The sequence below is a fragment of the Anomaloglossus baeobatrachus genome, chromosome 3 (genome assembly GCF_048569485.1).
Source record: "Anomaloglossus baeobatrachus isolate aAnoBae1 chromosome 3, aAnoBae1.hap1, whole genome shotgun sequence".
NCBI classification, from domain to species: Eukaryota; Metazoa; Chordata; class Amphibia; order Anura; family Aromobatidae; genus Anomaloglossus; species Anomaloglossus baeobatrachus.
This window is the reverse complement of record NC_134355.1, coordinates 129,346,589-129,359,432: the sequence shown is the minus strand read 5'-3', so window position 1 is coordinate 129,359,432 and position 12,844 is coordinate 129,346,589. Positions and strand designations below refer to the sequence as shown.

Here is a 12,844-nt window from a genome sequence, read left to right as displayed (position 1 = left end):
AGCATGGGGGGATGAAGCACGATGGGGGTGCGCAGCATGGGGGGATGAAGCACGATGGGGAGTGCGCAGCATGGGGGGATGAAGCACGATAGGGGTGTGCAGCATGGGGGATGGAGCATGATGGGGGTGCGAAGCATGGAGGATGGAGCACAATGGGGGTGCACAGTATGGGGGATGGAGCACGATGGGGGTGCGCAGCATGGGGGATGGAGCACGATGGGGGGTGCGCAGCATGGGGGATGGAGCACGATGGGCGTGCACACCTCCCCCAAAACACACACACACCACCACACACACACCGCACAATACACCACACACACTGGGAACCACAAACACCGCCCTACACAGACACCCACACACACAGACAATGCCGCACACACACAACAACCAACAGACAAACACCGCGGCACACACAAATATACGCACACACCACACAACACACACACACACACTGCACAAAACATACCTCCCCCAAAACACACACACACAGCCCACACACAAACACCCACACACAAACCACGCAACACACACAGCACCACACACACACAATGCTGCAGACACACGGTGCTCCACAAACAACGCAACACATAAACAACACCGCTCTCACACACACCCACACCCAGACAATACCCAGAACATTTACAGCGCCCTACACAAACACTTGGCAACTACACACAACAACATCTATATATATAAGAAAAATCATACATTAACTACGCAATTAATTCTAGAATACCCGATGCATTAGAATCGGGCCACCATCTAGTATATATATATAATGTTTGCATTTAATGTTGTCATGATTAAGAACAGGTTAACTGTTCGAAACGCGTAGACGGACTATCTAGTCTACTTGGAATATTGTCATGTTTTTTTTCTAGTTTTTAATTTTTTCAATAAAGCCATGTTTTCATTTTATATGCGGATGCTGGATTTTCCTTCTTTTTTTATAAAGCACCTGAACTGCAAAATCGAACACATTTTTTGTAAAGTCTGTGTTTGGTCCGAACACCGAACCTTGGGTTTGCTCATCTCTAGTTATTGGGGTTATGATCATGTGCTCTAATGTTTATGGACACTTAACATTGTTATATCCTTTCTGTCAACAGATTGGGGAAAACACTTTTCTGTTCCAACGTGATTGTGCAGAGTGCAGAAAGCAAGGGCCACAAAGACATGGTGTCATGAGTCTGACCTTCTTGTCCAACATCAGCACTTGAACTCACAAATGCTTTTTTGTTGAATGGGTACAAATTCCCACAGAAACAATCAGAAATCTTGTGAAAAACCTTCCCATGGTAATAAAGGCTGTTACAACTATAAAAGTGGGACAACTTTACATTAGCGCCAATAGTTTGGGCATTGGATGTTCAGAAATCTCATATAGATGTGATGTTTAGGTGTCCACTTATTTTTTTACATATAGTCTAAAAACAGTTCTGCTATGCAGAGTGATCCAGGTCTATAATGCAAGATTTATAACAGGAGTCCCCAGCTGCCATGTACAATTTATAATATTGGTGTCATTTTAAGAGGAAAAGGGACTCTGTGCCCCCTCAGGAGGCAGGATACAGGAGCAACCTGTGAACGTCATACAGTGGTGTGTGCTGCTTGATTGTATAAAATCACAAAGACTTTATTACATGATTGTATGTATGATTGTTTATTATGTAGGACGTTAACAATCTTTATTCTTATATTACATTTAATTTTTTTATGGTAGTAGAACCTTGGACAGGGTCAGTAAGAAAAACTGAAACATTATTCTCTGGTATTAGTTACAGAATACAGAAGGCTGTTTCCACTGCAACAACAATTTTTTAACGTTCTACAAATGAAATTTACATTAGAATGTTGTAACATTGTAAACTCCTTGCTTTCCTTATAATTTACAGATCTTAAGTTACATGAAGTTTTGTTCTCCAAACAGAAAGATTGTCTGCAGCATCTCAATCAAGACTTTTTTCAAAATTAGGGCAATAAGCCTGATAAGGGTGAACGTCTAAGGCGGGCTTTGCACACTATAACATCGCAGGTGCGATGTCGGTGGGGTCAAATTGAAAATGACGTACTTCCGGCATCGCATGCGACATCGTAGTGTGTAAAGGCTCGATGATACGATTAACGAGCGCAAAAGCGTCGTAATCGTATCATCGGTGCAGCGTCGTCGTAATCCATAATTAAGCTGATGCGACGGTCCGATGTTGTTCCTCGCTCCTGCGGCAGCACACATCGCTGTGTGTGAAGTCGCAGGAGTGAGGAACATCTCCTACCGGCGTTACCGCGGCTTCCGTAGAATATGCGGAAGGAAGGAGGTGGGCGGGATGTTTACATCCCACTCATCTCCGCCCCTCCGCTCCGATTGGCCGCCTGCCGTGTGACGTCGCAGTGACGCCGCATGACCCGCCCCCTTAATAAGGAGGCGGGTCGCCGGCCAGAGCGACGGTCGCAGGGCAGGTGAGTGCATGTGAAGCCGGCGTAGCGATAATTTTCGCTACGCCAGCTTTCACAAGATATTGTACCTGCGACGGGGGCGGGGACTATCGCGTGCGACATCGCAGCATCGGCTTGCGATGTCGCAACGTGCAAAGCCCGCTTAAGTCCAAGGATTCCACTTGAAGCGATCAGGGATCTATTATCCTTCTCCCTGGAGGCCCAGAAGTACAAGGTGTTCAGTGCTCAGAGACACGGCCAAGGTAAGGAAGGCTGAAGCCCACCACCACTGGCCAAGACACAGAAGGTGAAACGTCAAGACTGGGCCAATAAATATCTAAAGACAGATTTTTGAAAGGTGTTATATAGCAAGTTGTAAAAAAAAAAAATCACATTTGTTTGAATTTTTGCTACTTGTTTGTCGCAGTAGTGTAGGTGTCGCAATGTGAGCCCATAAACTTGATGTAGCATCAGCATAGAAGATACTTCAGCCACATGACGGCTGTTGCGGCTGAAGCTGCCATGTAACCCTAGCCTTAAGGCCCTGTCACACACAGAGATAAATCTGCGGCAGATCTGTGGTTGCAGTGAAATTGTGGAAATCAGTGCCAGGTTTGTGGCTGTGTACAAATGGAACAATACGTCCATGATTTCACTGCAACTACAGATCTGCCAAAGATTTATCTGTGTGTTTGACGGGGCCTTTAGTGATAAAAAGACAGAGAAATAGTTAGACCTGGTGGCAGCCGGCCATCACAAATACAGCCCGCAGAAAGTGTTGTACTTAAAGAAGAGGTGAGTGCAGTACCTATAGCACAGACAAACCCTATTGCTTTGATATCCCTATACATAATGCACTTTTCAATTTTGCTTTGTGTGTGAACTCTCAGAGACTATATGTGTGATTCCAACCTAGCGCTACTTGTTAAGGGGGCTTTACACGGTAGCGATATCTCTAGCAATTTCTAGCGATATCGAGCGTGTAAGTACCCGCTCCGTCGTGCATGCGATTGTTTGTGATCGCTGCCGTAGCGAACATTATCGCTATGGCAGCGTCACACGTACTTTCCTAGTCGGCGGCGTCGCTGTGACTGCCGAACAATCCCTCCCTCAAGGGGGAGGGATGTTCGGCATCACAACGACGTCACCGCGACGGCACTAAGCGGCCGGCCAATCAAAGTGGAGGGGCGGAGCTGAGCGTGATGTAAACATCCCGCCCACCTCTTCCTTCCGCATTGTGGCCGGCGGCAGGTAAGGAGACGTTCCTCGCTCCTGCGGTGTCACACACAGAGATGTATGCTGCCGCAGGAGCGACGAACCACAACGAAAAACAACCCTTACCGATTTTTGAGTTTGGGGCGACCTCTCCATGGTGAACGATTTTCACCATTTTTGAGGTCGCTTAAGGTCGCTGGTCAGTGTCAAACGCTGCGATATCATTAATGACGCCGGATGTGCGTCACTAACAACGTGACCCCGAAAATAAAACATTAACGATATCGTAGTGTGTAAAGCCCCCTTAAGTGCTATATTGTAGTGTGTTTCCCACCCCAACCAGGGCAGCCATCAGGGCCTGACAACCATGACTGGCGTATGTGGCCCGGTGAAGAGTGGGGCATGGACAGACCCAGGGTAATTACTTAGCTTTATTAAGCCCCAGACAGGGCCTCCCACCTTCACCAGGCCAAAGTCACAGCCACAGCAGAAGGGCCCGGCCATGTCACTTAAGCTACTACACATGGCAAATTTGCATGTGATGGGGCATTGCATGCAAATTAACCATGTGCTGAAGGCAGTGGAGCAGAGCAGGGCACCGTCACGTCATCCTATGGCCTTGCGTGCAGCAGCGCTATGAGGTCATCACTCTGCGACCTCATCACACTGCTGCAGGCAACACAGAGCTGCGGAGGTGGCAAGGAATTAGCAGCCGTCGGAGAAAGGCAAGTGCTCCGTGAGCTGAAGACAGAAGTGGGACGATTGCCAGGTGTGGGGGGCCACATGACCCCCCCAGTGCCTGCCTTGCTTCAGCTGAATGTGCATAGGAGGGTGCACATCCAGCTGAAATTCATTGCGGCTCAGAGAGGACGCTGCATGACGTGGGAGCTGCGGAGGGTGAGTAAAATTTTTAGTTTTTTTCTATTTGCAGCACACAAATATACAGTACCAGGAAGAGCCCAGGAAGAGAACATATATATCAAGTAAGGGACAAATACACAAGGATGAGGACATAAATAGCAGAAGGGGCCCAGGAAGGGGACATATATACCAGGAGTAGGACATACATACCAGGAAGGGGACAAAAATCTGGATGGCGATATATACCAGAATATGCCCAGGAGGGGCATATATGTATACCAAAAGGGGCACAGGATGGGACATATGTACCAGGATGGGGACATACTGTATATACTAGAAGTGGCCCAGGAGGAGGAGATATATACCAGCAAGGGGACAAAAACTAGGATGGAGACATATATATATATATATATATATATATATATATATATATATATATATGAGAATGTGCCCAGGAGGGGGATAAATATCAGGCTGGGCCCAGGATTGGACATGTATACCAGAATGGGGACAGATATACTACCAAGATGGGCCCAGGAGGGATCATATATACTAGGAAGGGGACATCCATGGACATATATACCAGGGGGATATTATACAGAGGGGTAGTGTGTGTGTGTGTGTGGGGGGGGAATAGTATACAGAGGGGTAGTGTGGGGGGGCGATATACAGAGTGGGAAGTGTGTGTGGAGGATAGTATACAGAGAGGCAGCGTATGTGAGGGATATTATACAGTGGGGCAGTGTGTGGGGGATATTATACCGAGGGGCAGTGTGTGTGGAGGATATTATACAGAGGGGAAGTGTGGGAGAGATATTCTGGAAAAAGGCGGCATAGAAGGTGTATTATGGAGCGGGGCAGTGTAGAGGGTGTATTATGAAAAGGCAGTGTAGAAGGTGTATTTTGGAGAAGGGCAGTGAAGAGCATGCATTATGGAGAGGGGTGGTGTAGAAAGTCTATTATGGAGAGGGGCAGTGTAGAGGATCTATTATGGAGAGGGGCGGTGTAGAGGGTGTATTATTAATTTTTTTAGGGAAATACTTCATTTACTTGAACATCTTCAAGGATGCTAACACTTTTGGTCATGACTGTATGTGCATATACAGTATGTGTGTGTGTGTGTGTGTGTGTTTTTTCCAAGAGTGGTGGTGGGACTGTGGAAGGTTTGAGGGGTGGAGCCTGCGTGGAATCTCAAGGGGGTCTGATAATTTTGCCAGCATGGGGCCCTGAAATTCCTAGTGGCAGCCGTGACTACAACTAACAGAATTTTCTAAACAGCTATCTATATAAGGCCTCCCTCAGATGTCCTTGTTGCACATATGTGTTATATCAGTGTTTTTCATGAATACAACACGTACACATTATAGTCTATGGTGATTTTCACATTTCCTTTTTACCAGCAGCACACTTGAAAATCTCCTATACAAGCCTATTATTCCATGAAAAATAGAAACAGCAAATGAGTGGCATTTGTGTACCATCCGTGTGCTGTCTGTATATAACACTGCAAAGGATAGGAGAAGCTTTGTGATTTATTTATTTATTGATCCAGCAGTGAAAACACTGGTGACATGGAAAATAGAAACAGACGCTTGGACCATATAATGATGACACGTTGACCAAACACTGATGACACAAGTATAATAGACTTTTGAGTAAGGCTTTAAACTGCATTGAATAACTTACTTGCAGTCTAAAAATCCTTGCAAGCTATGAAATGTTTAAAGGAGAATAAAAGGATTTTTCCACTTTTAAGAAAGTGGAATCCAAACACTCTAAAATAGTGTACCGCCCCAGGGCTCGGCCGGCTGCCGAGCCGCTCGGATGGCTGCCGAGCCACTCGGATCCGTGCTCGTCGGTGGGTGGCTCGAGCTCCTCCCGGACCCGGGGGTCATGCCGCTCTGAAGGGATGCTGGGTCTACAGGGTACTTTACATGCTACGACATCGCTAGCGATCTCATTAGCGATGTGAAATTCTAGATAGCAAGTGCGATCTTTTGAAATCGCACATGCGTAAAATGACCTATGTGCGACCTCAAAAGATCGCACTTGCGATCCTGAATTTCACATCGCTAATGAGATCGCTAGCGATGTTGCAGCATGTAAAGTACCCTTTAGTAATTGGCTACATAGGTGATATCCACTGTTGATATGACATCATCGCTACAGCCAAAATACCAAGATGCAAACAGGATTATGGAGCTGATAAGGAAACCAGGTAGAGTGAGTACCTGATATGCTTATTATTTCAGGTGTATCGAAGCAGTTTTTAGATCATTTTCCTGAAGATATAAACCCTTTAACTCTAGAACGTGCATACATGCAGTCACATGCTGACTAGACATGCATAACAAAATGAATTGAGAGAGGCCGGACACGTCTAGTTGGAATGTGGCCAGAAGATTACAAATCACATGCTTGCACTTACATGAGTGTCCATTCTCGCCACTGACGTGGGAGTTCCTAAAAGTTTGCAGTGCCCACGCTGTGAGATTTCAGAAGCCTGCAGTCACCTAGACTAACTGCAGACTATCATCACAATCCTGGACACTGTAGCATCCTCAATTCTAACTGCGTGCAGTATACTCACTGTCAGGATTCCAGCAGTCATCAAGTGAGCGCTTTTTATTCCTGCACTCACTTTTTCACTGAAAATTGAGAGAATTAGGAAGAACAGCTCATTGACACCTGACTGTAAGTGTGCAAAACACATATGAATGATTGGCCACATGACAACTGCTCAAACCGCTTTGGGAAGGTATCAGACTGAATTCTTGCCCCAGTGCTTGAAAACTGAGATACACCTCTGAATGTGGCAAAATGCTGCAATACGTTTTATGCCTATTACTTATTATTGCTCATTACTCGAATTAAGCAGGTCGAACGCTCAAACGGGTTCAACTCGAGTACTAAGTATAATGGAAGTCAACAGGAAATGAGCATTTTTCCCTAACGTCGGCTGGGGAGGCAGGAAAATTGCAGAATGGATGGAAACAGCATGGGGAAGATGGGTGGACGATGCAGCTGGGAACAAATTTTGTCAGAGTATTACTCCACTATTACAGACTGACAGTAAAACATAGAAAACTGCAGATAGAATAGATTTTACAGGAAAGAAGGTTAGGAAACGTTCTTTTCAGATATCCTTTTTTGGAATACGGAGGATTCCCTGGACTACGGCAGAGCTGCATGTTTTTGTTGTTTTTTTTTTATAAAATGGTAAATAAGGGAAGGTTTCAGGGAGTGTTTGAGATAAAATATTTTTTTTTGTGTGTGTGTTTTTTGGCATTACAGGATTAGTAATGGAGAGGTATCTATTAGATACCCTCATTACCCATTACTAACACCAGTGATTGAGGCCAGCTGACTCTACACAGCTGACATTAACCCCATCAATCATTACCTCAATTTACAACGCACCAGGGCAATCGAGAAGAGCCAATGGGGTTGATGTCAGCTGTGTAGTGTCAGCTGGCATCAAGCCCTGGTGTTATAAATGGAGAGGCATCTATCAGACACCCCCATTACTAACCTTGGAATCTTCCCCCCCAAAAAAAAACACACAAACATTTATTTCAATAAACATTCCCGGAAATTTCCCTTGTTTACTATTTTATTAAAAAAAAACATCCAGCTCTGCCGTACTCCAGAGAATCTGCTGTATTCCCAAAAATGATATCTGAAAAAAACCCACAAACATACAAACACAGAGAAATAAAACAAGACACCCATGCTCGTTCACTACTTTATTGAAAAGAAAAAAAAATTCCCAACTGATCCGACATAGTCCAGAGCGAATCTTAGGAATAAAGTCTATGAAGCGAGAGTAAAGGGTACTTTACACTCTGCGACATCGCTAGCGATAGCTAGCGATGTCGTGCGAGATAGCACCTGCCCCCATCGTTCGTGCGACATTCGGTGATCGCTGCCGTAGCGAACATTATCGCTACGGCAGTGTCACACACACATACCTTGTCAGCGACGTCGCTGTGACCGCCAAACAATTTCTCCTTCAAGGGGAAGATGCGTTCGTCATCATAGCGACGTCACTGCGGTGTCACTAAGCAGCCGCCCAATAGCAGAGGAGGGGCGGAGATGAGCGGCCGGAACATGCCGCCCACTTCCTTCCTTCCTCATTGCCAGTGGAGGCAGATAAGGAGATGTTTGTCGTTCCTGTAGTGTCACACACAGTGATGTGTGATGCCGCAGGAGCGACGAACAACCAGCGGCATGCACCACCAACGATATTTGGAAAAGGAGCGACGTGTCAGCGATCAACGATTTTAGACGTTTTTGCGATCGTTGCACATCGCTCCTTGGTGCCACACGCTGCGATGTCGCTAACGGCGCCGGATGCGCGTCACTAACGACGTGACCCCGACGATATATCGTTAGTGATGTCGCAGCGTGTAAAGCACCCTTAAGTGTCTTCTTTTAGTTCTCTGTATTTGCATGTTTGTGGGTTTTTTCAGATATCCTTTTCTGGACTACAGCGGAGCTGCATAAGTTTTTTTTTGTTTTATAAAATTGTAAACGAGGGAAAGTTTCGGGCAATATTTATTGAAATTAACTATTTTGTTTTGTGTGTTTAATTTTTTGGATTACTGGGTTAGTTATGAGGATATTTTGTATACATCTTTCCATTACAAACACCAGGGCTTGATGCCAGCTGACAGTACACAGCTGACATCAACCCCATAAACCATTACCCTGATTGCCACCACACCAAGGCAATCAGGAAGAGCCAAGGCAAAGTGCCAGAATTGGCGCATCTAATGTGATGCTACACTTCTGGGGATGCTGCAGGCTGGTATTTTTAGGCTGTGAATGGCCCAATAACCATGGACCTTCCCAGCCTGATAATATCAGCCCATAGTGGTCTGCTTTACCTTTGCTGGTTATCACAAATGGGGGGAGCCCCTCATCATTTTTTGTTTTTATTTGGTTAATAGCTGTAAAATCTATTTATTGTTTTATTTATCTATATCTCTCTATTATCTATGCACATCTTTAACACTTAAAAATAATTCTCTGAATGCTTTTAATTGGGGTCCGTGTGACACAGACAGGATATGGGATACGCATATCTGTGTGACATACACATCCCTTCCATGTCACATGGATGCCATCCGTGTGCTGTACGTGTTTTTCACGGACCCATAGACTTGTATCGACCCTTTTTATCCATGCTGACTGTAAAAAACAGACAAGTCTCTATGTGGATCACACCTATTTTAATACATATGCATGTGAATGTGTCATACATATGCATGTGAATGTGTCTCCAGTACATGTGAAAACAGACACCACACATACTGGAAACGGGGCCATCTGAAAGGGACCCTAGACCAGCTCTTGCTGAACTGCTTTCAGAGGAGAATATGCTGAGCATTGCAATCACCAGGTCTTTCTGTATATAAGACCCGATGACATGATGCAGCCGGCCAATCATAGTAATGCGAGTAGCCAACATGGCTATGGCATTACTGTGTATGGCAGGCAATCCCCGCATCTTGATTGACTGTATAACTTCCGCAAAACATGCAGGGCAGGGACTCGAGTACTGGTGATATTCGATTGAGTAACAAGCGTACCCAAGCACCTCGATGCTCGATTGAGTATCGACCAGTTGGGAGCACGTTCTCTCATCACTATTTATTATGTCTTAGATTGCTTGTATGCTTTTTCTGATCGGGGGCATGGCAAAGGAAAAGGGTATGGATTATAATGTGGCATGAGCCAAATTGTGTTAAACAGTTCTGTCACATTAAAGTCCTGGTTTCCCGTGGCTTTAATATGACTGCATCTTAGATCTTGGATTATGTCTGCAACACTCCATCCTACGCGATTCTAACAAGCCAAATTTAGACCATCTCCTATATAGTGATTAGAACAACCCTCAGTATTGCAGCTGTAAAATAGACTGTAAAATGTATCCGCATTATACTCATGTGAAGCAAAAAATGACAATCCAGTCGTGTATATAAGGTCTTATCTAATAGTTTCCCAAAGAAAGGAAGCACATTCACGGATTCATATTTGTATAAAGAAAAGAAATGAAATCTTCACGTTTCTGTGTGACACCGCACTTTAAGCACATATATTTTTAATGCATGTTTCCTTTTAGGCTCGTTGAAAGTCTGCAAGCACAGCATCTACATTTTAGGGCAGGAGCTGAGCACATGAAACCCATTACAGGTCACTTTCTCCATACAAAGCAGTCGAGAAGCAGGAATAATCTAAAGCACCAGGGACAGCGCCGCGGCCGGAGTACGAAGGCATCTTGGAAATACAGTACTGGGCTTGTTCTGGAGGAAGTTCTCTACGAAGTTCATCAGCTAATATGTAAGGCTGCAGGGAACAAAGAGAGAAATAATGAGGTACTGCAATAACATTTATAGGCTGACTATAAACGAGGAGTTGTCCCATCTGCCCCGATAAGTAGTAAGACATCTGACCATTCTGAAAGCTATTGAGTAGTACTATGGACTGTCATGTTGTGGTTAATGTTAAGGTTAAGAATACAGAATAATGTACTGCAACCTGGAGATCATCAATGTACTGCAATGCAACTTATATAAGATTTCATGCATGTAGAGCAGAAATATTATGCGGCACTCACCAATGGTTCTGTTTAAAAATGCCGAAGCACTTTATTGGGACATCATGTGCAAGATTTGGAATAAAAAAGAGCGACAGCTGTTTGGCATGTCACCATACTTCTTCCGCCTGACACGCGAACCAGCTGTCGCTCTTTTACCTTACAGGGTACCTTTAGTTGGCGGTATACCATCATAACTGTGAAAATAACTATACTATCCACTTGATCCAAAAATATGGTGGCGCCCATGCTGTTTTTTTAAATTATTTATTTAAATAATTTGAAAAACAGAGTGGGATCGCCTCTATTTTTGTCACCTAGCCAAAATGAAGCTGGCAGCTGAGCGTTGCAGCCCCCAGATGTCTACCTTACCTGCGCTTGTTATAAAAAAATAGGCGGGAATCCAAGTAATTTTTTTTTTCTTTATTTTTCACAGCAATGTACATACAATACAGCTTATTAATTGGCTGCAGCCTTTCAACAAACTTTATTAACATATGAACAGTACTCAAACTCCAAACTCTTTTTTTAAAAGTTCATGTTCGAGTTCGAGACCTGGACACATAGTGTCCGGTATGAACCCCAAACTTTAATACTCAGGTTCACTCATCCCTGCTCTCACATTGGGAAATTGATTGTCTTTCCACACAAACTGAAGTGCAGAAAAGATCAGAATAAAGGCAGTGTTTGATAAGTGTTTTCATACATGCCCTGTGCACATTATAATTATGGATGAGGGGGTGTATTTAAAAAGAAAAAAAATGGAGTGCTACTTTAAAATCTGTGGTGGTCACAAGTTTCAGGTCCCAGACCATCTGTGTCTCCCTCTTCAGTATGGGTGATGGTTGCAAGCAGCACAATCACATGGGCTGCACACCTTTAAGGTACCGTCACACTAAGCGACGCTCTAGCGATCCCACCAGCAACCTGACCTGGCAGGGATCGCTGGAGTGTCGCTACACGGGTTGCTGGTGAGCTGTCAAACAGGCAGATCTCACCAGCAACCAGTGACCAGCCCCCAGCCAGCAGCGACGCGTGGAAGCGATGCTGCGCTTGGTAACAAAGGTAAATATCGGGTAACCAACCCGATATTTACCTTGGTTACCAGCGCACACCACTTAGCGCTGGCTCCCTGCACTCCTAGCCACAGTACACATCGGTTTAATTACCCGATGTGTAGTCTGGCTATGTGTGCAGGGAGCAGGGAGCCGGCACTAACAGCGTGAGAGCGGCGGACGCTGGTAACGAAGGTAAATATCGGGTAACCAAGGAAAGGGCTTCTTGGTTACCTGATATTTACATTGGCTACCAGTGTCCGCAGAAGCCGGCTCCCTGCTCACTGCACATTCAGTTGTTGCTCTGTCGCTGTCACACACAGCGATGTGTGCTTCACAGCGGAAGAACAACAACTAAAAAATGGTCCAGGACATTCAGCAACAACCAGCGACCTCACAGCAGGGGCCAGGTTGTTGCTGGATGTCACACACAGCAACATCGGTAGCGACATCGCTGCTTCGTCACAGAAGTCGTATCTCAGCAACGATGTTGCTAGCTATGTTGCTTAGTGAGACGTGGCCTTAAGGCTATGTGTGCACGCGAAGTATTTGGTTGCAGAAATTTCTTCACCAAATCTGCATTTCCTGGCAGAAAAAATACACTTTTTTTGAGGTGCGTTTTTGCCACATTTTTATGCGTTTTTTGCAGGCGTTGCTCATACCTTAAGGTGGAAAAATG

General features: G+C 45.0%; 1 protein-coding gene across 1 annotated transcript in view; it reads right to left on the bottom strand.

The window, feature by feature from the left end:
- Positions 1–1,644: 1,644 nt before the first annotated feature.
- ACTN2 (actinin alpha 2) overlaps positions 1,645–12,844 on the bottom strand; it is a 141,482-nt gene continuing 130,282 nt past the window's right edge. The window contains exon 21 of the mRNA XM_075339440.1: positions 1,645–10,860. Coding sequence (XP_075195555.1) covers positions 10,702–10,860 — 159 coding nt within the window. The 3' untranslated portion in view covers positions 1,645–10,701. The remainder of the gene's footprint in view (positions 10,861–12,844) is intronic.